General features: G+C 39.9%; 5 protein-coding genes across 6 annotated transcripts; 2 read left to right on the top strand and 3 right to left on the bottom strand.

Moving 5' to 3' along the window:
* Nucleotides 1-1,498: 1,498 nt before the first annotated feature.
* LOC135675793 (uncharacterized) lies at nt 1,499-4,085 on the top strand. Of its 2 annotated transcripts, none has more exons than XM_065186314.1 (4): nt 1,499-1,637; nt 1,999-2,377; nt 2,467-2,537; nt 2,646-4,085. In XM_065186314.1, the coding sequence occupies exons 1-4, from the start codon at nt 1,514-1,516 to the stop codon at nt 2,651-2,653; spliced, it is 582 nt and encodes a 193-aa protein (XP_065042386.1). In that variant the 5' UTR covers nt 1,499-1,513; the 3' UTR covers nt 2,654-4,085. The 2 variants fall into 2 exon arrangements, with proteins under 2 accessions (XP_065042386.1, XP_065042387.1); XM_065186315.1 differs by having other exon boundaries at nt 1,529-1,637; nt 2,010-2,377.
* LOC135675391 (uncharacterized protein At1g15400-like) lies at nt 3,527-3,871 on the top strand. The gene has a single exon (XM_065185544.1). It carries the CDS (start codon nt 3,527-3,529, stop codon nt 3,869-3,871), a length of 345 nt encoding a protein of 114 aa, XP_065041616.1.
* A 334-nt stretch (nt 4,086-4,419) lies between the features above and the next one.
* LOC135675792 (glyoxylase I 4-like) lies at nt 4,420-6,406 on the bottom strand. Its single transcript, XM_065186313.1, has 3 exons — nt 5,953-6,406; nt 5,701-5,806; nt 4,420-4,924 (listed from the first exon to the last, which is right to left on the bottom strand). Exons 1-3 carry the CDS (start codon nt 6,327-6,329, stop codon nt 4,643-4,645), a joined length of 765 nt encoding a protein of 254 aa, XP_065042385.1. The 5' UTR covers nt 6,330-6,406; the 3' UTR covers nt 4,420-4,642.
* Nucleotides 6,407-8,153: 1,747 nt separating this feature from the next.
* Nucleotides 8,154-11,862, bottom strand: LOC135675794 (embryo-specific protein ATS3B-like). The gene is made up of 3 exons (XM_065186316.1): nt 11,091-11,862; nt 10,885-10,998; nt 8,154-8,605 (listed from the first exon to the last, which is right to left on the bottom strand). The coding sequence occupies exons 1-3, from the start codon at nt 11,229-11,231 to the stop codon at nt 8,327-8,329; spliced, it is 534 nt and encodes a 177-aa protein (XP_065042388.1). The 5' UTR covers nt 11,232-11,862; the 3' UTR covers nt 8,154-8,326.
* A 3,145-nt stretch (nt 11,863-15,007) lies between these two features.
* LOC135677647 (LOB domain-containing protein 36-like) lies at nt 15,008-17,078 on the bottom strand. Its single transcript, XM_065190018.1, has one exon. It carries the CDS (start codon nt 16,090-16,092, stop codon nt 15,226-15,228), a length of 867 nt encoding a protein of 288 aa, XP_065046090.1. The 5' UTR covers nt 16,093-17,078; the 3' UTR covers nt 15,008-15,225.
* Nucleotides 17,079-23,970: the final 6,892 nt, after the last annotated feature.

The raw sequence follows: 23,970 nt of genomic DNA, 5'->3' as shown, positions 1-23,970 counted from the left end.
TTGAATCGCAGTAACAGATGCATTTTGCCTGCGGTGATTTAAAGGAAGGAATCAACGTTAAAAGAGCATGCAGTGCTCAGATTAATTTCGAACAGTGGGATCAAACTGGTGTATGCTAATTTTCTCACGTACGTATAATTATTTCTGTAGGTCGACATGCAGTTACCCATTTTCTTCTTCATGTGGAAACATAATTGCCAAAAAGCTCAAACGGTGATCTCTCCAATTGATGGGAAAGGAAATGATGTTTGAAGTTATGAATTTAAGTGCACACATCGGCACAGTATCGATTCCCTTGAAATTGGAGCTGATAAGTATGAGAATATTCACTTGAAAGAAGAAGTTTTGATAAAGCAAAGGCCATTTTGCCTCATCCATGCACTGGCCTTTACAAAGTGGGGGTGGGGTTTGTAAAGAGGACCGGCTACTTTCGAGGATGGGGAATAGGATGTGGGTCGTCACCTTTCAAAGCTATAATTGGTGAGCGGAATATTCACACTGTCTGCTCATACTGTACATGTATGTGTTTCATGTTCCTTGTAAGCCAATCCTAGGTTAACACGAAGACAGCAGCAGTTGATGCTGCATGTTGATTCCACAGTATGGCTTCATGCTCCTGATGCCATATGGGCATGCATCCACAGCTCCCTCGACACAGAGATAATGCTACACCACCGTTTCATCTTCGGGATAGGTAAATGTAGTCTTTTTAGATTTGTGAACGATGTCAGCAGCAGGGAGCGAAGCTGAGCAATGCAAACAATTTGAGTTGCTGAGCTTCCAAAGGTGAATCCATGACCTTATAAATTAGTGTTGAAGGGACGCCAAATGCGATGATGACTCGAGGGAATGGAATGGGGTATTGCATGCCCGCATGGGAATTGATTCTTGGCTACGGGTGGAGCCTGACATATCTGCACAACAAAGCTAAGTCATTCCGAAATGATTGCAGTATAAGTAGCAGGAGGCAGCATTACCCGGGGAAGGCACATCCTTTCTTCGCCTACGGCGGAGACTGTAACTGGCGCTCTAATTATAGATGTCCATGCTTCTTAGAAAGACATGGTTATTCTAAACTAATGCTTACACTGTCCATGTCTTCTATTCATAATTATCAGAAGAATATGACAACCCTCGTTTTGTATGCTGCCCCAAATGATATGTACCAATCGCCAACAAAGAATATTTGTGTATGGGTAATAATTGAGATTTCAAGTCCTTTTACAGAAGATTTGTAGGGTGAGAATCATTAAAGTTGACAGAGAGAGAGAGAGAAGGAGAGGGGCTGAGATGTTCCTCTCTCCTATCATGGTTTAGCTTCACAGCGCAAGCTATTTACAGGTTCCCACACAAATGTTTGTCTCGAGGCCGATACTCTTATCTTCGCTTCATGTTTTCAGCGACTCAATTGTGAGTGCACAGTGCGAAAAGGCACAAAAAAAAGGAGAGGAAGTGAAAGGACATCGATCCCCGACACTCCACACACACAATTCTCAATTATTGAGGTCCAAGCATGTATAAAAGCCACACCGATCCACCCAAAGAACAACAGCGGCAGAGCCCCTCACCGAGTCGCCTCATCTCGTCTCCTATTCCTTATCCCCTGCTCTTCATCTGTCTCACCTTTTATCGATCAGGTAACCTAATGCCGCCTTCTTCCTCTTCCACCGTACGTTCTCTTCTCTAGCCTACATACCTGCGTACGTACAATAAGAAAAGCTTATTTATGTATAACTTAAGATATATATACTATTTCTTGGATATATGCAGATATTTTTTTGTCGGGTCCTTCCTATAGATAAATGCGAGTTAATTTCTTTGTTCAGAAAAGTTTCTGATCGACTCCAAACTTGGTGTTATGCTCATCCTCCATTACGCACTTAATCCCCACTAGTAAACTAATTAATATGTATATACCAAGTAACAGTAGTTACTACAAAAGTGGAAGTATTAGATTATGTTGGTAATTTCTGAGAACTAGATATCATGAACTGTTAGGGGTTGAGAAGATGAGCAGGCGGGCAGGAGACTGGAACTGCAGTTTATGCCAGCACCACAACTTCAGTAGGCGTGACTCCTGCCAGCAATGCGGTCACCCCAGGTTGTGCAGCGGCGACTTCTCCGACTACGCCGCCCTCGGAGGCGGTCGAGGAGGATCCTCGTTCGGCGTCGTTTCGGACGTCCGGCCCGGAGACTGGTACTGCTCATGCGGCGGCCATAACTTTGCGAGCCGATCCAGCTGCCACTCGTGTTGCGCATTCAGGGATGACTCCGCGGTTGGCGTCATCGGCGGATTCGACAACAGTGAAATGGCAGGCTCACAAGGTATCACCTACGGTGGCGGCGGCTGGAAGTCCGGGGACTGGTTGTGCACCAGGTATCCTTCCCTTCCATACTTTCTTGATCTCTCTTTCACGTCAACATGTTCACTGTCTATCCATTACTATTCGATTCTTTGGCATGCAGGTCGGGCTGCAATCATCACAACTTCGCTAGCAGAAGGGAATGTTATCGATGCAAGGCACCAAAGGGATGCGGTAATCGTTAATTTCCTCATAGTAATCGATCAACATTATTCTCATACAATGATCCCGTATTAAATTTATTGATGTACTAAGACGTACCTTAATGCAATCTCTGGGTAGGAGCCTAAGCTTCAGGACAAGTCAAGAGAGACAGAGAGAGAGAGGCAAGATGACAAACCGAGAACAGCGAGGACAACATGATACGCCAGTTCTATCTCAAGCTATTACTTTAGTTTTACTTCGCACCCTTCTGTTGTTCCTACAAGTTTAACCATGCTTGCACAACATGTGTTGCTGCAGTACTTTTTCTGCATGGGTATATATCTATGTATGTCTTCGAAAATGGGCATCATGACGCAAGGTCATCATGAAGGCACCTTTTCTTTGGAATATGAAGAAGACACGTCTCTCTCTCTCTCTCTCTCTCTAGGCTTAAGTTCGTTAAATATATTTCTTGGCATGCCAGAAGAATGGATGGTGATTCACCAGATAACACTCATTCCACATAATAGATACGTGCAATTACTTTGAAGTAATTTCTTTGGACAGCAATAACCAGCCTCTCGATAGCCGCTGGTTTGGTCAACGAACCGATCGATCTTGGTAACATGTTGGGATGAGGAGTCCAGTCTCCCGTTCATATGCCCTCCTGGTTGTCAAGTTGGAATTAAGAACGTCTTGGACATGGCAAGCATAAGCTTTGGAGCACACGAAACCATTGCATCCTTACCTTTTCTATACGATCTAAATGTTTAGTTTCGCTGGCTGGATGTTGTTTTAGTTGCTTAACGCAACCTAACTTATAATGTAGTCAACCAATGAAGTTGTATCAGTACACGTCACTGAAATTATTATTAATGCTACAATAAGATAATACGAACATTAATTCTCAATGTCAACGTTGTCACTTCTTCAACCTTCTATATGTTGCCAGATCACACCTCCCATGGTTTTATCTCATCTGAGAACTACATATCTAGATATAGAGAGAGAGAGGAAACATGGCTAGGCTGCAAAGATCTGTAACAACGTTCAGGAGGTCAGGATCATCAGGGATGGTGTGGGATGAGAACTTCTTGCCGGGGGACCTCAGTCGGATAAAGAAGAAAGAGGAGGAGGGAGTTGCAGGATTCAAGGAAGAGACGATGGGGCACTCCAAAAGCATGGGATCAACGGGAAACATGGGACGCAGAAGCAGCATCGGTGGCAGCAGGCAGGTCGTCTTCCCTGCAGGCTTTGTCTCGCCGGCCGCCGACCCGCCTTCTCCCGACGTCCCTCGTTGCCTTTGCTGTGGATTCTTCAGCCAGAACCGCTCTGCTAATCGATTCAAGCCGAGAAGGCGGTAATTATACTATAGGAATGACAATCATGTATGTATGTATGTATATATATTGTGGCATGACAGTTCACCTCTCTCTCCCCATTGGTTGTCTATTTATTTTCTTGATTGGATTCCCCTTTCGATAGACATAATGTTATTAGTAGAATGTTGATGTATGAGTTGAAGATTGAAAGAAAATATATGATTAGAGTAAAAACTGAGAGAGCCGATTAGAAATATTTTTTCGATTGAATTGATGTTAGATCAAACATACTGCTCCGATTTGGACCTAATGGATTCTGCCCATTAAATTGCTCGATCCACTAGAAGGCCATGTATCAACTGTAACATCTCTTAGCCCATAGTTGACCATCTCTTCGGCAGATGCCGGTGAATCCTTGCAGGATAATAGACCGAGCACCGACCAATGTCGGCAGAAACGATCCCATCACTGACTCCTCCACTGCCAATCGCACTTTGCGTAACGTGATTGCTGTCAACCTCGTCGAAAGAATAAGATGCAGCCGTACGTTTACGGTCTCATCAACAACACGATGAGCATAACTCGACAAATTAGTCACAACTGGCTGTGGTTCACGCTTGTCCACATAAAACTGATACGACATCATTCCTACAAGCCTTTCGATGAGACAAAAAGAGTCATCATCTGGGCCTTATTGCTACTACAAAACGAGTTGCCAAGGCACAAGAAGCCATGTCGTCCTGGCGACAGAACACCATACATACTAAAGCAAGCAAACCGAAAGAGATGGAGGAGACGCTCGATCATTCTTCTTCATGCGCAGGGCTCCTCCTTGACATGGATGGCTTGCGGGAGATACTGTTGCTGCTGCTGTTGCTGCGGAGTGAAGCTGACGACTCTCTTGCAGGCCATAATGGGTTCCCCGGAAAGTGAGATCACCGGGAGGTTCTCGCAGTTGCAGATCTCGATCATGAAGCCATCCGGGTCATGGAAAAATAATTGGTCCACGTAGATCCCACCTTCCTCCACTCGATTCTGGATGTAAGGTATGCCCATCTCTTTCAGCTTCTTCTCCACCAAGGCCAAGCTCTCGCACTGGATGGATCAACGAGCGTAGCTAACTTGGTCATTTCATGTTTTTACACTTCTCTTTCAGTGCTCACAAAGGAACAAGACTCTCGGTGATAGATCTATTTGCTTGGTATGTAAGAAGACAAAGCATGAGTCATTGATTAGGACTAGCGACCAACCATTTCTATGAGCTGTGTGTGTCGCAGCACTCGCGCAGGAGTCATTTTCGCAAACATGTCGAATGCTGCTTACTGTGAAGCTCACTAAGCTCCAATTTCACACATTGTCTATGTCAAAAGATAAATCTCCCTTACAAAATTGAGTTGTTCCGACACTGATTCATCTTCTACTGCTCACAAATGAATGGTAAGCAACTTATGCAGTAGAAGTTGAGCTATATTCTGCTGTCCTCATATAACTTAAGCACGCATGCATGCGCTTCTTCCAACTTGCAAGTACTTCAGTGTTTCGTAGGAGAGTGAATGAAATAAGGGCATGTTTTATGTACATTCAAGTGGTCCTATGTTATTGATGGCAGATTACAACTTGGTTGCTAAATCAATAGCGTTATTGATGGCAGGTCGCTGTAGTCAATAGCTTCGTCTGGTACGATCATAAAGAAAAAGGAAAGAAGAAAGGGTGGGGGAGTATGTGAAGATGAAGCCACGGAAGAATGTGTGCTGAGTCTTTTGGTTAAGGAACACAGTGTGCATCATCTCCTAATACATCCGCAAATAACACTAGAAAGAAAAGGAGGTATAAAGCACAGTATATAAAACAAAGGTCATCGATTCAATTACCTGGAAGGAGATGTGGTTGTCCTTGGGATTGATCTCCCTCTTCCTCGGCATCTTCTCGGGGTCTTCAGATTGCAGTAAGTGGATGCCTATTCCATAGTTAAACAGCCTACGCATCACAAGAAAAGTGATCATTTAGTACACGACTCCATGCTTTCTCCAGTTGCGCATCTCTCTCTCTCTCTCTCTCTCTCTCTCTCTCTCTTTCTCTCTCTCTCTCTCTCTCTACACTTGTGAGCAAGAAAATTAACTTACCAGGCACCATCAAATTTGAAGGATCCGGGCCTCCGGATGGGGAGGAAGCCGAGCACATTCTGGTAGAAATCAAGTGACGTCTCCACTGATCTGCAAACGATGGAGATATGGTTCAAGGAAGCCAGCGGCAGCGCACCACCTTTAGCGCCCAACATCTCCCTTATTCTCTGTTTCTCGACAATCAGATGCAGAGAGACGAGAAGGAGCTGAGAGCAGTGAAACCGAGGAGCAGAGAGCAACGCACTGGACGTGCGCTTCGAGGTGGACGAAGAACGGCAATCGCTTGCGAGCTGTACATATACATGGACGTAGGGGTCCACTTCCTCGCCCCAATCCAAAACGAAGACAGGTGGTGCAACCTGACGTGGATCATGCATGTGACCACGACACGTGGATCCAACTAGATTTCACGATATCTAGAGGATTCCATATTCAAAGCACCATATTAAATTTCCAACACTATTTAAACGTAGATATTTTTAACTCTGCATGTCCTATTCCCGATTCGGGCTCGGATTTAACAGTCGAATTCTTATGGTCTATTTCTTCTTCTTTTTTTGGCTCAGAGAAAAATGCATAGAACTTTCTGTTATATTCACCTTCTCTTATTCTTAATTATTACCTATAACATTTCAAGTCAAACTTCATAAAACTTGGACATTCATAGCTCCATGCAGGACCTCATTACAAATTTGGATACATCGAACCCCTGTTCGTGACATGGACGTGTAAGCTGATAAATCCATGGCAAGGTTGATCTAATTCAAAATGATAAGATCCGCATGATAAACTGAGGTCGAGAGAAGGGCAGATAATTAATGCCTGGGTGTTTCTTTATATTCCAACAACAATTAGAAGGTGTCTTCAAGTTTGAGTGGTTGATAAGCATGTAAGAGTGATAGGAAGCAAAAGGAAATTATTTTGGACATGAAGTGACATGGTAGTCCATCATGTTTTGTGGTGTTCCCATGTGGATTCCTAGTGTGCAACCAATCAAGAAGAGATAGTTGTCTTAGCTTCCATTTACTTATGATCAAGTCACGATGTCTTGATAAAGTTGAGAGTTATGTTCACCACTGACATACGACCAAATACATGCACTTCCAAATGATCGTGATGTTATGTATTAAATCATGGGTTCGTGCATGCATCTCAAAGAACAGCAAGAAGACCTTCCCATGAGCATCTTTAGCCTCTATGGAAACATAGATCTTGTAGTTAACGATAATTGCGCTGGGTTTTCCTGTGATGAGTTAGAGCAAGTGGCAACCACCAACCATGTGCATGCATATGACTTCACTTGCTTATGTGCATGAGAAATAGAACTGGACATGACCTCACCATGGCTGGAGAAAATAAAAGTTCCAAGTAGAAATATTGGAGATTCAACCTTGGTGGCATTTTGTTTAGGTTATATCTTTTCCAAGCACAGTAGTGGATGCTGTATAGGATCTAAGATTGGCTGACAACCTATGCACATTAAGATGGGAGAATTAGTTAGATCCACAACATAGGCTCTTTTGATGTCTGACCTAAAAACCAATCTTACTCTACACTATTATCACACACACACACACACACACACACACACTCTAGATCTGATTTGAGGTTCCATTATAAGGTTACCAGTCGACCATTTCATATATTCTATGGATCATCAAACAAACTGTGATTCGGATGCCAAGAAGGTCTTGATGTACCATATTTAATATGTTCGGATAGATATAATGTTCATATTAAACATGTTTTCACTGGAATCCTCAAATGTTCTTCTGGACTTAGCACCACATTGATCTAATTGGCCCTCTAGTTGTCAACTTGGATTGCTATGGATACAATCTGTGGTCATATTAAAACATTGGTAGGCAACTGTCTATTCTATCAAGAAAGGTTCTTTATTAGTGGTTACATAGGTTGATCACTGAAATCATATTAAAACATCAGCTTATGGCGAAATGATGTAGCTGAATTGACCTTTTGTGTCAGCATCACAACTAATATGAATGTAATTAGTGACGATTTAGGAAAAGTTCAAAGATTAGTTCAACACCACAGTCAATAACCTTTCTCGTGTTATTTTCACCAGGGGATGCTGGCACTGCAGACAACTTCCGCAACCCCTCAACCCTCAGTGTTTCTATCTAAACCTGTCTAAATCTCATTCCTTTGGGGATAGGAATACCAAGTTAACTAAGCATGTGTATATAAAGCAAGTGTTTCATAACGACAAATAGAAATCCTGAGACTGGTTTTAGCGATAATACTGGTAATGTGTAAAGATCAAAATATTGATCCTAGTCTTTAGTGAACATGCAGTAGTAGTAATACTTTGACAGCTATGCAGAATTATCTACTAAGTTTGACATCCTTACCATCAGATCTGCATCCTGCGGTCAGAAGAGGATGATTTGGGGCACTGGTTGAAGCCATACCAGATGCCATTGGGGAGAGGTGTACCGTAGTAGAAGGTGATGGCACGGGTAGCACGGGGCTCATAGACCTTGACCCACTCCGGTGTCCACCCATCATAACCATCACGTCGCAAATATAAGTAGCAAATTCCGTAGCCACATGGCCCTTGGATCTTGAATGTGTCGGTGGAGCAACGTTCAAACACTGCTGATGATGGATCATCCAACCTTGGTGCATAAACCTTGACAGCAAAACAATATAAGAATTGATGATAAACTTTGTTGTGTAGGACCAAGATGGGCATTATTGTATATTGATATCAAGATATAGATGAAATTTTTAAAATAGAAGTCATCTAATAAGTGCATATGTAGGACTACTTGATCAGATCAAGAAAGGATTTAGAGGAAAAAAACAAGAAATTGTTCAAAAAGTACTACATAGTACTATGATGGAATTTTACTAGTAGGTTAATAAACAATATGAAGAATTGGTGTGGCAGTTTTATATGATACTCATCAACAAAGCTTAAGGCAAATCTACAAATCAAATCAATATTGAGTGCGACTAAATATTTGAGAAAGTTTATGGCAGACATAAATTATTTTATTGACTCTTGGTTAAAGAATATTTTAATGAAGTCGTTGAGAAAATCAAGTAACAAAGAAGATGAATATCTATGGCTCTCTACCATCAATCCTAGCACTCCCCCTTGGTGTTTGAATCATGAAACATTTGCAGAATCAACCAAAAAAAATGAAGGAGAAGCCTATCCTATAAGTTGTATTGGCACTGCCATTTTTGCTCCTTGGGAAATCATTGAGTTAACAGTTAACGTGCTGAAATTGTTAGCCTTTCTCTTTGTATGTTAACAGTTAACGTTTGTGTTGGGAAATCATCCAGTGCCTCTACCAGGTAGGTTGTGCTGAAATTTTTAGCCTTTCTCTTTGTATGTTAACAGTTAACATTTGTTTCCATCACAAACAACATAATCAATCAGTCTATTGAGTCCCATTTTTCCCAAAATTTGCTAGATTTGCTAGCTGTTTCCAGTCCATTCAATAGCATCATTCAATAAAATCCTTGCTAATTGCATCAATTATTTTGTACATAAGTTGATTTGTACAATTTATAACCAATATTTTGGTGTCGTCTGGGCATGCTTAGAGTGGTATTTTGAATGTTCCATATTCACACAGGTTTTATTGGTTATTATAATGCCACAATTAGCACTCTCTTTTTTTTTTTGGATAACTTCCATTTTTTTTTTCAATTAATCACTTGTAAGCAATGTTAACTCATGCTTTTGTTAGATTCTGCTCTTTGTTGATCAACATTAGAGTTCTCTGAGATCAGAACCACCAACATAAGACCACCACCACCCTAGAACACTTTTCTATTTAATTTAAAGGAAATAGATAATCAAAATGAGAAAAAAAAATCAAAATGTTTCATTGCGAAGGCAGCTTACTACGCACCAAACTACTTTAATTATGCTAGTAAATGGAGCAGCTTTCTGAAGCCTAATTTTTTTTCATTTGAAGTAAAAAGACATTACCTTATGTTTAATTAATTATATATTAATAGAATCGTGGGCCTAAGATATGGTTGAAACCTGCATGAAATGCAAGGACCAGAACACGTGGGCTTTAGCCCAATAGAAAAGATACATACACCAAGAATGTCACAGTGGCACAAATATGGAGGAAAACATACGCTAAACTAATGAGCCTGCAAGTTACCGGTGAGCTTCATGAGCTGTATACGCTCAACATGAAGCATGAATTTTGATGACAGATTTTGAGAACAGAAATACACAGAATTAATCTGTCATTATGTTGTCTCACATGCTAAGATTTCTTTTGTTCTCTGTTCTTAAAGATACGCTATCAGTATCATCGTAGCAAACCCTCTTACTCCTCAATACCATGTTGGTGTCTATGTTTCTATTGAACAAATTTTTAAGAAAAGCCCAAAGAAAAGAGGCTCTTCAACAGAACTTGATTATCTCATCCTTTGGACGACGGTTCCTAAGCCAATATCTCATTCTCAATCAGAAAGCTAATTGCCTGAGTCTTCCCTTCATAAGAGAATTATCCTTGTAATAGATCAAGTAAGCTTAACCTGCTAAAATTTTCTTGAGTAAATTCAAATTTCAAGTGTCTGGATGCTACTGGGAAATTTTCCCCTTCATCTTTGCAGATTTGTAGATTAATTTGTTTGCTGACTTCATTCATTGTGCTTAACCTATTATCCCTAAATTCCAAGTTTGTTTTGACTAGTAGCCCTAAATTTCGTAAGAAAACCCTAAGTAATGATTGCAAAATGCTATACACTTATATTTTTCGCTTTATCAATAAAATTAGTTCAGTAGAGACAAGAAGATTTTTGAGAATCGAAAAGGATGATCTTTTCTACAGGTCAAGCAATTTAGCAGAGATTAAAACCGCATAGTAGAAAAGGGTGTAAAGGAAATTTAACTTTTTTCATCAAAAGGAAAAGGAATCATAGATAAAATACCTCGTTGCGGTAAGCATCGCCGAAAGCAAGGCTGATCCTGTCCGAGGTGACGCGGCCGGAAGAGCAGCTGGTCTTTATCTTCACGGTGTAGGAGCACGCACTCCCAATCTCCTCCTTTAAGGAAGCGCCAAAACAGTGACCAAATGTAAGCAACCTCTCGAGCAACAAAAGCTAGGTTTCTTCTTTAAACAGCAAAAGCAAATAACCAACTGTGCCTTGATTTCTTGGATCTTGAAGGACGGGAGCGCCCGCGGGCGAGGATCAACAGCCTCGGATCCACAGGATACGAGAAAGGATGGCGAGGATAGCAAAAAGAACAGGAGAAAGGAGATCATAGGGTTGAGCATTGCTCCTCTCTCTCTCACTCTCTCTCTCACACTAGCTTTCGCTGGCCACAAGATGCGTAAGGTCACCCCCGAATGGCTAAAGAAAGTCGAAGCAGGAGGATAGATTTGTCATTTTACTTGATCACCAGCTGATTCGAGAATGGGATTGGCCACGCTGGGGTAGGACTCGGTCGTGTCAGGGGGGGAGCCAGTGCTGCCTCAGTACTCGCCCGGTGCAGCGGACTCGTTCGACAGAACAACGTGGCCTCGGCGCAATTTGCTCTGCTCTATCGATCCACCTAAGATGGGGGTATGTTTCGCCAAAAGCTTCGAGTCTTTTTTGCAGGCGAAATCCGCGGATCCTTTTTGACTAAGATGGAGCTCAGGAGCGGGACTCGGACTCCGCTTCTCGCCCGTGCCTCCCAGGTGTTTGACCAATTGCCTCACTGATTCTTCTGTCGCTAGAACTTCGCCGTGCACAGTGTGATGGGAAAAACAACATGATATGAAGCAATATTTCATCATTTCCTGGTTGAACCAACCATTCGACAACATTTTTTATCTCAAGACAAAAGCAAAGAAGGTGGGGCATGTGGAACGCTCCCTTTTGAACCGGTTGTAGTGGGTGGAGCCGACGCTCCGCCGGATCCGCTGCCGAGTTCGTCGCCGGTTCGTGGATGCGTGTCGGACGAGTAATGGCCGGAAGTGGCAACCCCAGCTCGTGACCTTCTGTAAAGCCGCGGGTCGTGCTGATTCGGGGGGTCCAATTGGACTGGTTGCCCCCCTGCCGTGTTCCAGACGAGGAGTGTGAGCCTAGGAATCGTCAATCATCTGTCCTCGAGGAGAGCTTTCGCCTACTTTTGTTTATTTATTTATTTATTTATTGGCTAAGGTGAAGTACGAGCGGAGCAACAAAAGTTGTCACAAGGACCCGACAGCATTCGGCCAAGCCTCCAATCTCTGCGTTGCTGGTGAGGACGGTGGATCGATCGATCGATCAATCAATCAGATTATTTGATTTATATACGAATATGGGAAAATTTTTAATATTATATGAGTCTTTATTTTGATTGTGCGAAGATGAAAAGTACTTCATCATTTTTCGTTTTTCCAGATTGCCATGATATTTATGATTGTGAGGTGCGGATGGTTATCGACATCTCATCATCATCCCGTTATGATATCATCATAGTTAACATGTCATCTAAATCTCATTTGATGTAGCATTCAATGTCGTGCCAACTAGTAGACTAATTCGGTTCTGTGAAGCTAATAGCGTCGTATGAATGAGATATGAGCATAAAAATCATAATATGTTATCATTAAATGAAATATTTTAATATTAAAAATTTAAAATTAAATAATAATAAATCTAATGATTAGCTCATCTGATCTGAGATTTATAATGATATCAATCTATAAGAAGAACTTGACTCACTTTATCCCCCCTTTATATCCTTTATAGAGCCATTATGAAAAGAACATGAGAAAAAATCTATAATTTCTTAATTCCACGTATTTCAGTATTCAATTATTGTGTGTTATTTGTTGTGTTTGAGTTACTAACAAGTCTTATCTATTTATAAAGGAGAACAAAGGGTCTAAAATAAATAATTAGGATAATTATTTTCTATTGGTCAATAATCATTATCAGAATCCAATCATATCGATAATATATCTTATCAAATTAGATAAAACCATATAATTATGATATATATATATATATATATATATATATATATAATCTTATAGCCCTCCAAATTATCTTGCCACAATAATAATTTTAATACTGTAACCACAAAAATGGCACGAAAAAAAATATTTTTTACAATGATTAATATAATGACATACACTGATTGATCATTAAGGTTAGTACATTCAATACTAGTCCATTTTAACCCTTCGTGTTGGGGACATGATATGTTTCATGACATAGTCGTGTATTTCATCCAAGTATTTATATGTTTGCTAAACTAATCACTATTAATGTGTCTACACCAAATGTTCATATGGTGTCCACTCCAACGAGAGACAAAATTACGTTCTTCTTTGATGATCATCGGACGATCTCCCAAATTTGTTACGACGATGTCTTGACTTTAGAAGCGGCCTACAAATACAAATTAAAATCTCTTTTTAGGATATATAAATTCATTTCATAGTATCCTAACTTGAACATCGATGGAATATTATCGAGAGACACACTCGGGTTGGGTGTTGTCACAAGGCCTCATGGATCCTCATCATCAATTGAGACTTTGAACCAAGTGAGTTTGATCATCCACCTCGGTGTAAACCACCGATAACATGGGTTAGCAGTACTGATAGGTCGTCTCTATTTTTCGTATCTTTTATCTAACAAAGTAACATACGATCGGCATTCTCACAGCTTCTCATCTATTGGCGAAGGAAGGGGGAAGTCCGGCAACAACCACCACCGTTCCGCCTTCTACTCATTACTCACAGCACTCCTCCCCGCCCCCCGAAAGCTTTCTGCCTGCCCGATGCACGTGCACCGATACCTCGATTTCCTTGCATCCACATGAGCTGAAGCCTTTCACTAAACTAAGCCGCATACTAATCGCCATGTTGCATGAAACCAAGTCGTCAGCAGATCGGCATTAAATCTCTCTCTTAAAGATCACATGCAAGCCTAGTACACTTCCCAGCATCGGTTTTCTAGTCCACCAGGAAATCACCTTCTTTCGGTGCGTCTCAGCAGTCAATACCTCTCATCGTAGAAGCTAGTTATCCGCTTCATTCAATAGCTTAGCATCGATTTCCATGAACTCGGAAGCCAAACCGATATAATTATATGCCTTCCAAACCTGTCAGGCGCACGAGAGAGAGAGAGAGAGAGAGAGAGAGAGAGATCTGAGTACTGCCGTCCTGACACTGTTTTGGATCATATATTTCAGCTCCACAGCTCATCTTTGTTTTCTGCAAGAGAGAGGACGGTTGCAGTTTTGACCTACTTCTCGGCATTTATTTGGGTGTGGAATAATCTACGCACACGAAAAGGAAATATGACTTGCACCGGAGAGGAGGGAAGTATTTCATATGTAATCGACATAGGTTGATGACCCTTGTCAGGATCATTCATATTGGTCGGTGTGGTGTTCGATCAACATGAACTCCTCTGATCTGCATGGCTATGCCACGACTTTGATAAGCGGAATGACAGCTACATTCATAGAAACTGCTCAATGCCAAGCAACAACAAAGTGGATTGATATCAGAAAGTTCGAAACCAAGTGGAAACCGAAAGAAAGGAGAGAAGAATCGCATGTGACATCCCCAAAAGAAAAGGTACTGTCCCAAAATAAGAACAAAGGACTTGATGAGGGCAAAAGAGGTTCTTAAAAGATAGCAGAAAAAGATTGATACGATCTCACAGCCAAAAGAATAATAAGGGATACAAGGTTGGTTCTGATTCTTTTTTCCTGCGAGTGATCTTATCCCTGCTACTTCTATACTCATCGATGCTGCGTCATTCCTTCCGTTTGTTCTCTTTTTCTGATACGCTTTTCCTGCTAGCAGCTGTGTCTTCTCTCATGTTCTTTAGTAGTTATGCACAGAAATCAGCAAAACAGATGGAGCTGTTTGGGAATTCAAAGTGGTCATGATGTCATCGAAGCAAAGCATTAAGGTGTATCACAGGCTTCCGTCTTTTACTGCTTACTCAATCTGGAAAAGGAAGCAACTTCATAGGTCTCTTAACTCGAGAAGGAGCCGCAGTTCATGAGTTGCACAAAAAATTGAAGTATGGCAGATATAATCGAAGCAGAAATCCAATCTCGGTTGGAAGAAGGATATCATAAATAAAGTTCTATACTTGATCATTTATTCGAAGAGATGCCATTTGAGTGGCAGAAGAAGGAGAGAATTCTATAACTCAGAGAGGAGAGCTGCATGCCGTCTTTAGCAGAAGTTACAGAGAATTATGACTAAGTTTGAACTATATTTTCAGCAATTAAAAGTGATTGCTTAATTTTTCTTCTTTTACTTGTCTTTTTCAAGACGATGGACCGATGCCACTCCTCCCCTCGTCGCTCCCGGTTCTATGGTGCTCTGGCTGCATCTGCGGCGGATGATGGTGGTGCTGCCCGGTGAAGTGTTGTGCCGGAAATGGCCCCTCAAATGACAGTGGAGAAGGAACCAAATCCATCCCAGGATGAGGCTCTGTCGCCATTGCCACCATGGCGCCACTACCGATCTGGTTATAGCCCCTACCGCCATCCGGAAAACCTGTAGTGCGAAACCTCGCAAGCTCCTGTTGCTGCTCATATCTCCTCATCATCATCTCCTGTTCTCTGGCTGCGGCCACATGAGCCATGGCCATTTGCTGGGCCTCGGCCATCGGCGGCTGCTGCTCTTCGCGCATCAGGATCTGGGACTGCTGCGACGTGCCGGGTGCAGCAAGGCCGAGCCCCATCTCGACCCCCATTCCCGGAATGCCGTAAGCGGTCGAGGAGGGAGACGGCCCAGGGAGGAGGTGGTGCTGACGCTGGTGGTGGTGATGGGGAAGGAAGGGCCCCAGTGCAGCAGGGCCGATGTAGCTCGAGAGCTCCTTCTTGGCGTTGTAGAGATCATGCTGGAGCTGTTTCAGCTTGTGCTGGAGGAACGAGATGTAACCTACGCAGCCGTAGACCGGGTCGCGAAGCCGTGCCTCGGCTTCGTAGGCCAGCGAATTGGCCGCGTCCTCCCGCTGTGCGGGGTTCAGGTCGCTGAGAATTTTGGACACGTTGCTGGCCCCAAACACCCGATGCACATACGCGAACTTGGTAGGCTGGTCCGGCGGAAAGTATGGTGCAAATACGCATCCCGGCGTGCACTTCCGCCGCAGGAACTTGCACGCCGCGCACGGAGAGTTCGATGACATCCACCTCCCTCGCCTCCCTTATAAAAGGAAAGCATGAAAACAACAAACAAACTCACAAATTATTCTGATGGTTGGGTTCGATTTCAGCCTTTCCGGCGAAGAGATCACGTCGCTGGCGAGAATAATTGCACGGAAGAAGAAGCAGAAGGCAGTCTAACACTTAGGGTTAGGCTTAGGGTTTCTCCCTCAATGATCAGATAAAATATCTTTGGGGTGATACTGAGATCTGAGACCATACCTTTGGGACATGAAAGAAAAAGCTTTGAGATCAAAACATGCTCTTGTAATTAGATGTAATTAAGCAGATCTTTGTCTTCTTTTCTTCCAGTGGTGTGAGCAAGTGGAAGAACGTGGAGATCCGAAAAGCTCGCGTCTTATTCTTTACCGATCAGATCAACAATAAGAAAGGAACAAGAAGAAGAAAACAAAGACCAGTATCTTTCTGCGCAACTCGGTTTCCAGCAGATCTCTTCGATTTCTCTCAAATTTTTGTTCTACACAACGGGAAAGAAGACGGTGAGAGATTTCAGCAGATCCAATATGCCATATTTCTCTCATCCTTTTAACATCTAAAAAGGCGATCGGGAGCTCAGATGGAAGGAAACACGAAAAACAAAAAGAAAATAACAAGAGAGAAAGGGAGTGAGGGACCAAAAAAAAAGAAGAAAGGAAGGTGTGGTAAAAGAAAAGATACTCGCTTTCCCCACAAGGATCGGATGGATTTGCGCCTCTTTGGGAGGAGTGGGAGTTGCAGATCCCAACAGAAGTTTTGAAGAAGAAGAAGAAGAAGAAGAAGCAATGACAGTAATAATTAGCAAGAACAGGGGGCTTTGCTTTGCTTAGTTTTCTCTCTTCTCCATCGCGTCGATGTCTATCTTATTCTAACATCAATTATGGTGGTAGTAAATTGATTCTACACACCCGAGCGGGCGGATGGATGGATTCATGCAGTGTCAGCAGGAAGGTGAATTAATTGTGGGGATGTAAAACCTACGTGAATTGCTGGGGGTACGTGTACAGCAGTACTGCTTGTTGGTGGGTAGGTTGGCATGAGCTCGTCTTCCCCGTTGGATTCGCTCTATATCCTTCTTGCTTTGGCCGACTTACCATGTTGTTCTGTATCTAAGGGCATGTATGACCACAGGACGTGTGTACTTTGGGCCTAAACCATGCTCCATGTGATCGCTATTTGTCGACTACACCTCTTAATCCATATGAGCGTGATCATAACCTCTGACAACATTGGTTGCAGGCTATCATTACACCCTCTAATCACCTTCTTTGGCCTATTATACTTACTTGTTCTAAATGAATTCCAGGTTAAAATGTAGTCCAAATTTCAGTAAATAATAATAATAATAATCAAGATAAGTAAATGCCAAGATATACCTCTCAAACTCTTATAAGAAAATGTGATCTCTTTATACCTATCTATCTATCTATATATTTCTCTTTCTCTCTCGTCTGTGCACAACTTGTAAGCTGAAATAAAAAGCTAACTTTCGACTAGAAATGTATAGGCAATAAAGAAAGCTATTATGAACAAAGTTAGAAAGATAATTATCCATCCTACAAAAGCACGTAAATTCACAAACTACGCTTCGTTCGTAAATCAATAAATACATAATCAGAAATTCAATATGCTTCGTGAAATAGGAGTACGCTTGAATTATGAAAGAAGAAGGAATTTAGATTGGCACCGCGAGATTATGCTGTTGTCATAATGCAAAATAAAACTAAATATTGTCACTCACTCTGTAACACCTTTATATATGAGAACTTTGCATTAACCATGCCCGCTCACAAAAAGTTTTATTATTTGAGGGAACAAGAAGACCGGTGGGGTTCGTGTTCAATGGTATAAAGGCACCCTAATTTTGATTTATGTTAAGATGGTGCCCTCATTGTCTCTGTCTTCATCTATCACACCATAACCTTTTCCTCTGGCATGGATGTATCATCACAATGGATGTGAAAATTCACGATGGGTGAAAAAAAATTCCCCTTCGGGTGATATCACCAATTTCTTCGGAAAAAAGATGAGTAATGCAAGTATATGTTAACCTCATATTAAGTTATCACAAAATTAATAATGTCCTCAAACAATTATGAAATGATGATGGAAGAGAACTCCACAACACTTGTCATAAAAGGTTATATATTAGGGAATTTAATTGGGAGTTTAGTACATAATATTGTCACTTTCAATTACTATCTCTAGATGTAATCACTAATAATTTTTTTCCCTTAATATAAATTACTTATAATAAATGATATATTATTTTTATTTAAATTATTAATTTTCTTGTTTGTGTAGTATAATTAAAAAATAATTAAAATTAATTTTTTTAATCATGTTAATTAGTTAGGAATTTTGCTTAATGAATGATTTTTAGAAAATAAATAATTTAAATTTTACTTTTGTGTGTGAACTATAAAAAAAATAAAATAAAAATAAAATAAAAATAAATTATTACTTATCTTTTAGGGAGAGCTCATCTTCTCATGAACTCTTCCTTCATAATTTTTTTACTTAGCCTAATAGTGGAGAGATGATTTCCTAAAGATAGGATCCATTTTATTTTTTTCAACCAATTTTGATTTATATTAGAAAATCTTGATAATAGGATTATTACAATTTTATGATATATAATAATATTTTAATTTTAAAATTTTTATAATTAATAAAATAATCATAATTGATTTGTGATATTAGAATGATTATTTCACTTGGTCTCTTATGTTTAAATGAATTTTAAGGTTGATTTAATTATTAAAATTCTTATTTTTAATTAATACAATATTTTTAATTTATTTTATTAGATGTATCTATGTTTCAAGAATTATATATGAATTTTTATGATTTAATTAGTTTTAAATTTAAAATCATGAATTTAAATTATTTAATTTATGAATTTAAATTATTCTTTAAAATTTTAAAATTTAAAATATAATTTAAATAAGAGGAGTCTAAGTATGGTTTGACTTTAAGTTAAGTTGATATGTTTTATAACTTAATCTATATGACCAAGCATAACTCAGCCCATGTGACCATGTATGATACAGTCCATATGATCATATAGGAGCCAACTTTTGTAGCATAGTATAACCTAAGTTATATGACCAGGTAGATTTAACCCATATGGTTATATATGACTTAACTCATGTGATCAGGTATGATCAAATATGATCCAACTCATATAGTTAAATATGACCTAACTCAGATGATCAGATATAACTCAACCCAAGTGACAAGATATAGACCAGCTCATATAATTAAACATGACTCGATCCATATGATCCAATACAACTCACCAATATTTTTATTAGTTCCTATAATTTAAATAAAAACTTAAGAAAAATCATAATGATTTTCATTAGTTCCTGAAAACAGCTAACAGTCATAAGACTAACAAGATGGAAACAAACCTCCAAAGCTATTGATATATATAAAGCGTCAATCGCAAAGCTTTGGCACTCAAGCTAAATCTTTAAGTTGCTATGGACTTCTGGCCGAACAGATTGAATTTGACTCATCAATATTATATGGCATATTAACCAAAAGACTTGGATCCCTCTGATGTATTAGGATAATCATTTGTGACATCAAAGTTTTTTTTTTACTGTTTTCATCAATTATGGAAGGACTCATATAGATATTATATATATATATATATATATATATATATATATATATATATATATATATATATGGTTACCGAACTATCTTCTATTTTTTAATCTGACCTCCAAAGATCCTTTGTAGATCTCTAAGGTCTAATAAATTTTTTTATTTTTGAAAAAAAAAAGAGTAATCTATGTCTGATATGCTCACAAGTCACTAGTTAGTAGGGTGGAACTTGTTCTTAAGATTATCCACAACAGTCTTAACCTTAGGGATGACTTGGGTGGCTATCTTACAAACACAATATAATTAAAAATGTAATTTTATTTGATTAATGAAACATCCAACTATCCTAATGAACAAAACAATTCTCAAGTAATGCTTGAATGGTGATATGAACTATTCCTTGCAAATGCCCTTGACATTGTCTTCATCTATTAAAAATCATCTTCATCCATATTAAAATGCTTGAGTACATTGGGAGTTCAGAACCCAACAACATTCTCACATCCTATTGCTACATTAGCTAAACAAGTACAATCCATGAACACATATTTTATATGCCAATAAATATATCCAAATAATATCTTTACTACTTGGAGCGACACATATATTTTGTACACCATCTGTACCAGACACATGAGATCCTCCAAAACTATAAAAAATTAATACCAAATCTGACCTGTCATTGACATAAACAAACAATAAGCACATACATGATTCTGAAGAATTTTCTTTACCAAATAGTTTCACTGATTCTAGAAATGATTTTATTTTCAAAATAAGATTCTTCCATAATGCTCTATTTTGGTCCATGGATTTTAGCTTTCTATATTCGACCCATCTTGGATTATAATAAATCTTTTTATCTTTATTACCTACGGATGGAGATGTTGGCTTTCTTGTTTGTTAGTGATGCTAAAACTCTCCAAATATAATTTAAAAAGATTAAAAGTATCAATAAAAAAAGACATGCATAACTCAATTGCATTTCTTTAAAAGAAATAATAATAATAATAATAAAATAAATACTCAAAATAAGAAAAAAAAACATACACATATATATGAGTTTGAGATATTTTACCTTACAAAATTTTTCACAGTTAGGCTTTTTTATTAAATAATACTTTCGAATTAGTTTTTACATTGAGCACTTTTTTTTTTATCAATTAGTATTTTCATACATATATATTTATATATGAAAATACTCTTCATCCTCCATCACCATTAAATATCATTGTTTACGTTACCCTCGCTCTCATCGAGAGTACGCCACCTATCTCCTCTTCCTCCTTCTTCTTTCTCATCCTTCTCATCTATTCTCATTTGTGTCGCCTTTGTGTAGCATTGCTCGTTGTAAGATAACTTTGTCCCTCTCTTTCAACAAGGCTATAGCCTTAGTAATGATCGCTCCCCCTTCCTTGCAATTAGTGATGAGGAGCTCTCTTAGCAAGGTTGTAGCCATGGTCCTTCATTGTTTGCGTTTTCTTATGATTGAAAACAAAGAACTTTTTGGCCCTACTCTTGGGACCCTCATCGATCATGGATCTCGTTTCTTCATTGCTTTGATCGCTAGTGCCATCGTTACTCACCTTCGATGTATCTATGTTGCACAAATAATAGACGAGGGGGACAAGGTTACTGCTCATGAGATGTGTTATATAGAGTTGACGATGAAAGATAAACGACAATAGAGGACAAGCGATACTAGAGGATTGGAGGGGGAGGGGAGGAGGAGGTAAAGATGAAAGAGAGGAAAAAAAGGAATAGATGAGGCCACATGCGACATCACTCGTAGTAGAAATAGCGCAACAATAATAACGATTGAGGATAGATTAGGGGTGCCTAGCGAAGGGTGAAAGTTATTTTCATCAAATTGGTAAAATAAAGTTTCAAGGTAAAAAAAATCAATTAAGATTATCATTTGGTACGAGCCCAACGGTCACATTTTTTTTTCGATAAAATGACCAACTAAATTTATTTTTTAAGCATCAGCAACTTATTGATGAACGGTTTATCAATTAGATTTTGTCAGGACGAGCGAGGCCCACATTTGAATACATCTCCGTTCCCTACATACGAGGCACGAATCAGACGGCTACGGTATGTTAAGCGTTGAACTGGAAAACATACCACAGCGTCCGTATGTATCGTCCGTTGGATCTCCGTTCACGCACTGTCGTCCGTTGGATCTTGATCCAGCGACGCACGTAGACCGACCAGAACCGTAATCCACGTTGGTAATTTACTGAAACTTCTAGGGCATTTTGTATCAAAATTCAAAATTAGGCGGCACTATTAGACAGTAAAAGGTTGACCCCTTAACCACGGTTACCGATGGACGGTGGATAGCTTCTGATCACCAAACTAACCGTCATTCGCTGGCAACCCTCCTCTTAACCAACCGCGGTAAGATAACCCCGGATTTACCATAGAACCATCGCTAACATCTCTTCGCATCGTCGCTCATCTCAATAAAAGGGTTCGAGAGAGGCGGAGAGGAGGCATCGAAGGCGTCTTAGTACACGCCCACCGATCTTTCTTCTTCTATTCGCCACCCCCGGGCTCCTTTCATCTTTATCTGCGAAGCTGAGAGAGTGCATCTCGATCCACATCGGGCAGGCCGGGATCCAGGTCGGCAACGCCTGCTGGGAGCTTTACTGCCTCGAGCATGGCATTCAGGTACGGTCTACTACTTAGACCTGGCGGTTTTCCCTTTCTTTTTTATATATTTTTCGTGCATTTGCTATCATATTATCGGAACAGTGTCATTTAGCGTTTAGATCTGTGCATTTTGGGCAATTTATATTCAGATCTTGAGTTCTTGTCGTCGTGTATAACCGTAGGGTTCGTGTGCTGATTGGCTTATTTATTGATGCATTTTGGCATTTTTGTCGCTGATCTGGTTTACTTGGGTTAGATTCATGTCAGAATCTTGAGTATTATTCGTTGTGGTGCAGATCCTTTCTGCGCTTCTCCCATTTATTTGTCACTCTGCTTTGATCTATTCTGTTGATCGTTTGGTCCGATGACCCCTGACGTTGATGGCCGAACATTAGTGTTCGACGCTATAAAATGAGCTGAGGTTGATCTTCCACAAATTGTGGATACGATGTATGTCTATTGATGATATGTTTCTGTATGTTGTCATGTCCAATTGCTTGCTTCATTTATGCGATGTAGATCCAATGTTTCTGGAAGGATTTTCACCGAGTTGGATGGCTTTGATGATGATATTGAACTTTATCTGTGCTAATTGTGTTTATCAAAGGAATTACTTTGAAATCAGTAACCATATATATTGTTTTGCCGTCACTAGAACACTCCAGACTGAACTGTTTCCAAGTATACCAGACCTGTCCCTAAGTTTTGGTATTTGTAGATCTTTGAAAATTCTGCTTTCGAGGCATACGTAACATTTCTTTTCTGTTGAACTCCTCTTTTTGCTGTAAACCTCAAGTTGGACAATAGCCCGATAGATCTTTAGTTTTATTCATATTGTTGAACAAAAGCAACTTATTTCTGATAGTATGATCAGTCAACAAAAGTTTGTACATTTTGGTACTCAGAACATTGTAGAAATTGTTTTAAGGGTATATATTGTGTTGCTTAGAATTATTGAAACCTTACTCTCTTTTGCAGTCTGATGGCCAAATGCCCAGTGACAAAACCGTTGGTGGTGGTAATGATGTATTCAACACCTTCTTTAGTGAGAGTGGTGCCGGAAAACGTGTATTTCACGTCGTGACGAGTCCTCTGACTCCGACTCCGCTCTGATACCAAATGTTATAATCTGGGCCTGATGGACTAATTAGTCTATCAATTTCATTTGAACCAAATCACTAATCAAAATACTTAAGTTGAAGTTGATAGTAATACATTTATCAGATCTTTATAAGTTAATCTTAATCTTGTCCACTTTTGATGTGTTATATATTCAATGCTATTGGTGGAGGCATTTGCTCTTACCTTGGTTCTCTTCTCCTTGAACATTTATCGATTGACTATGGAAAGAAATCAAAGCTATGGTTCATTGTCTACCCGTCGCCACAGGTCTCCACCTCTGTGGTCGACCCCTACAACAGTGTTCTATCTACACATTCTCTGCTGGAGCACACTGATGTGGCTGTTCTTCTTGACAATGAGGCAATCTATGACATCTGCAGGAGATCTCTTGACATCGAGCGCTCCACTTACCAATCTCAACCGCCTGGTTTCTCAGTTCTTCTATTACTATTTTCATAAAATAATGA

Source organism: Musa acuminata, chromosome BXJ1-6 (assembly GCF_036884655.1).
Source record: "Musa acuminata AAA Group cultivar baxijiao chromosome BXJ1-6, Cavendish_Baxijiao_AAA, whole genome shotgun sequence".
NCBI classification, from domain to species: Eukaryota; Viridiplantae; Streptophyta; class Magnoliopsida; order Zingiberales; family Musaceae; genus Musa; species Musa acuminata.
This window is presented reverse-complemented; position numbering and strand designations above follow the sequence as displayed.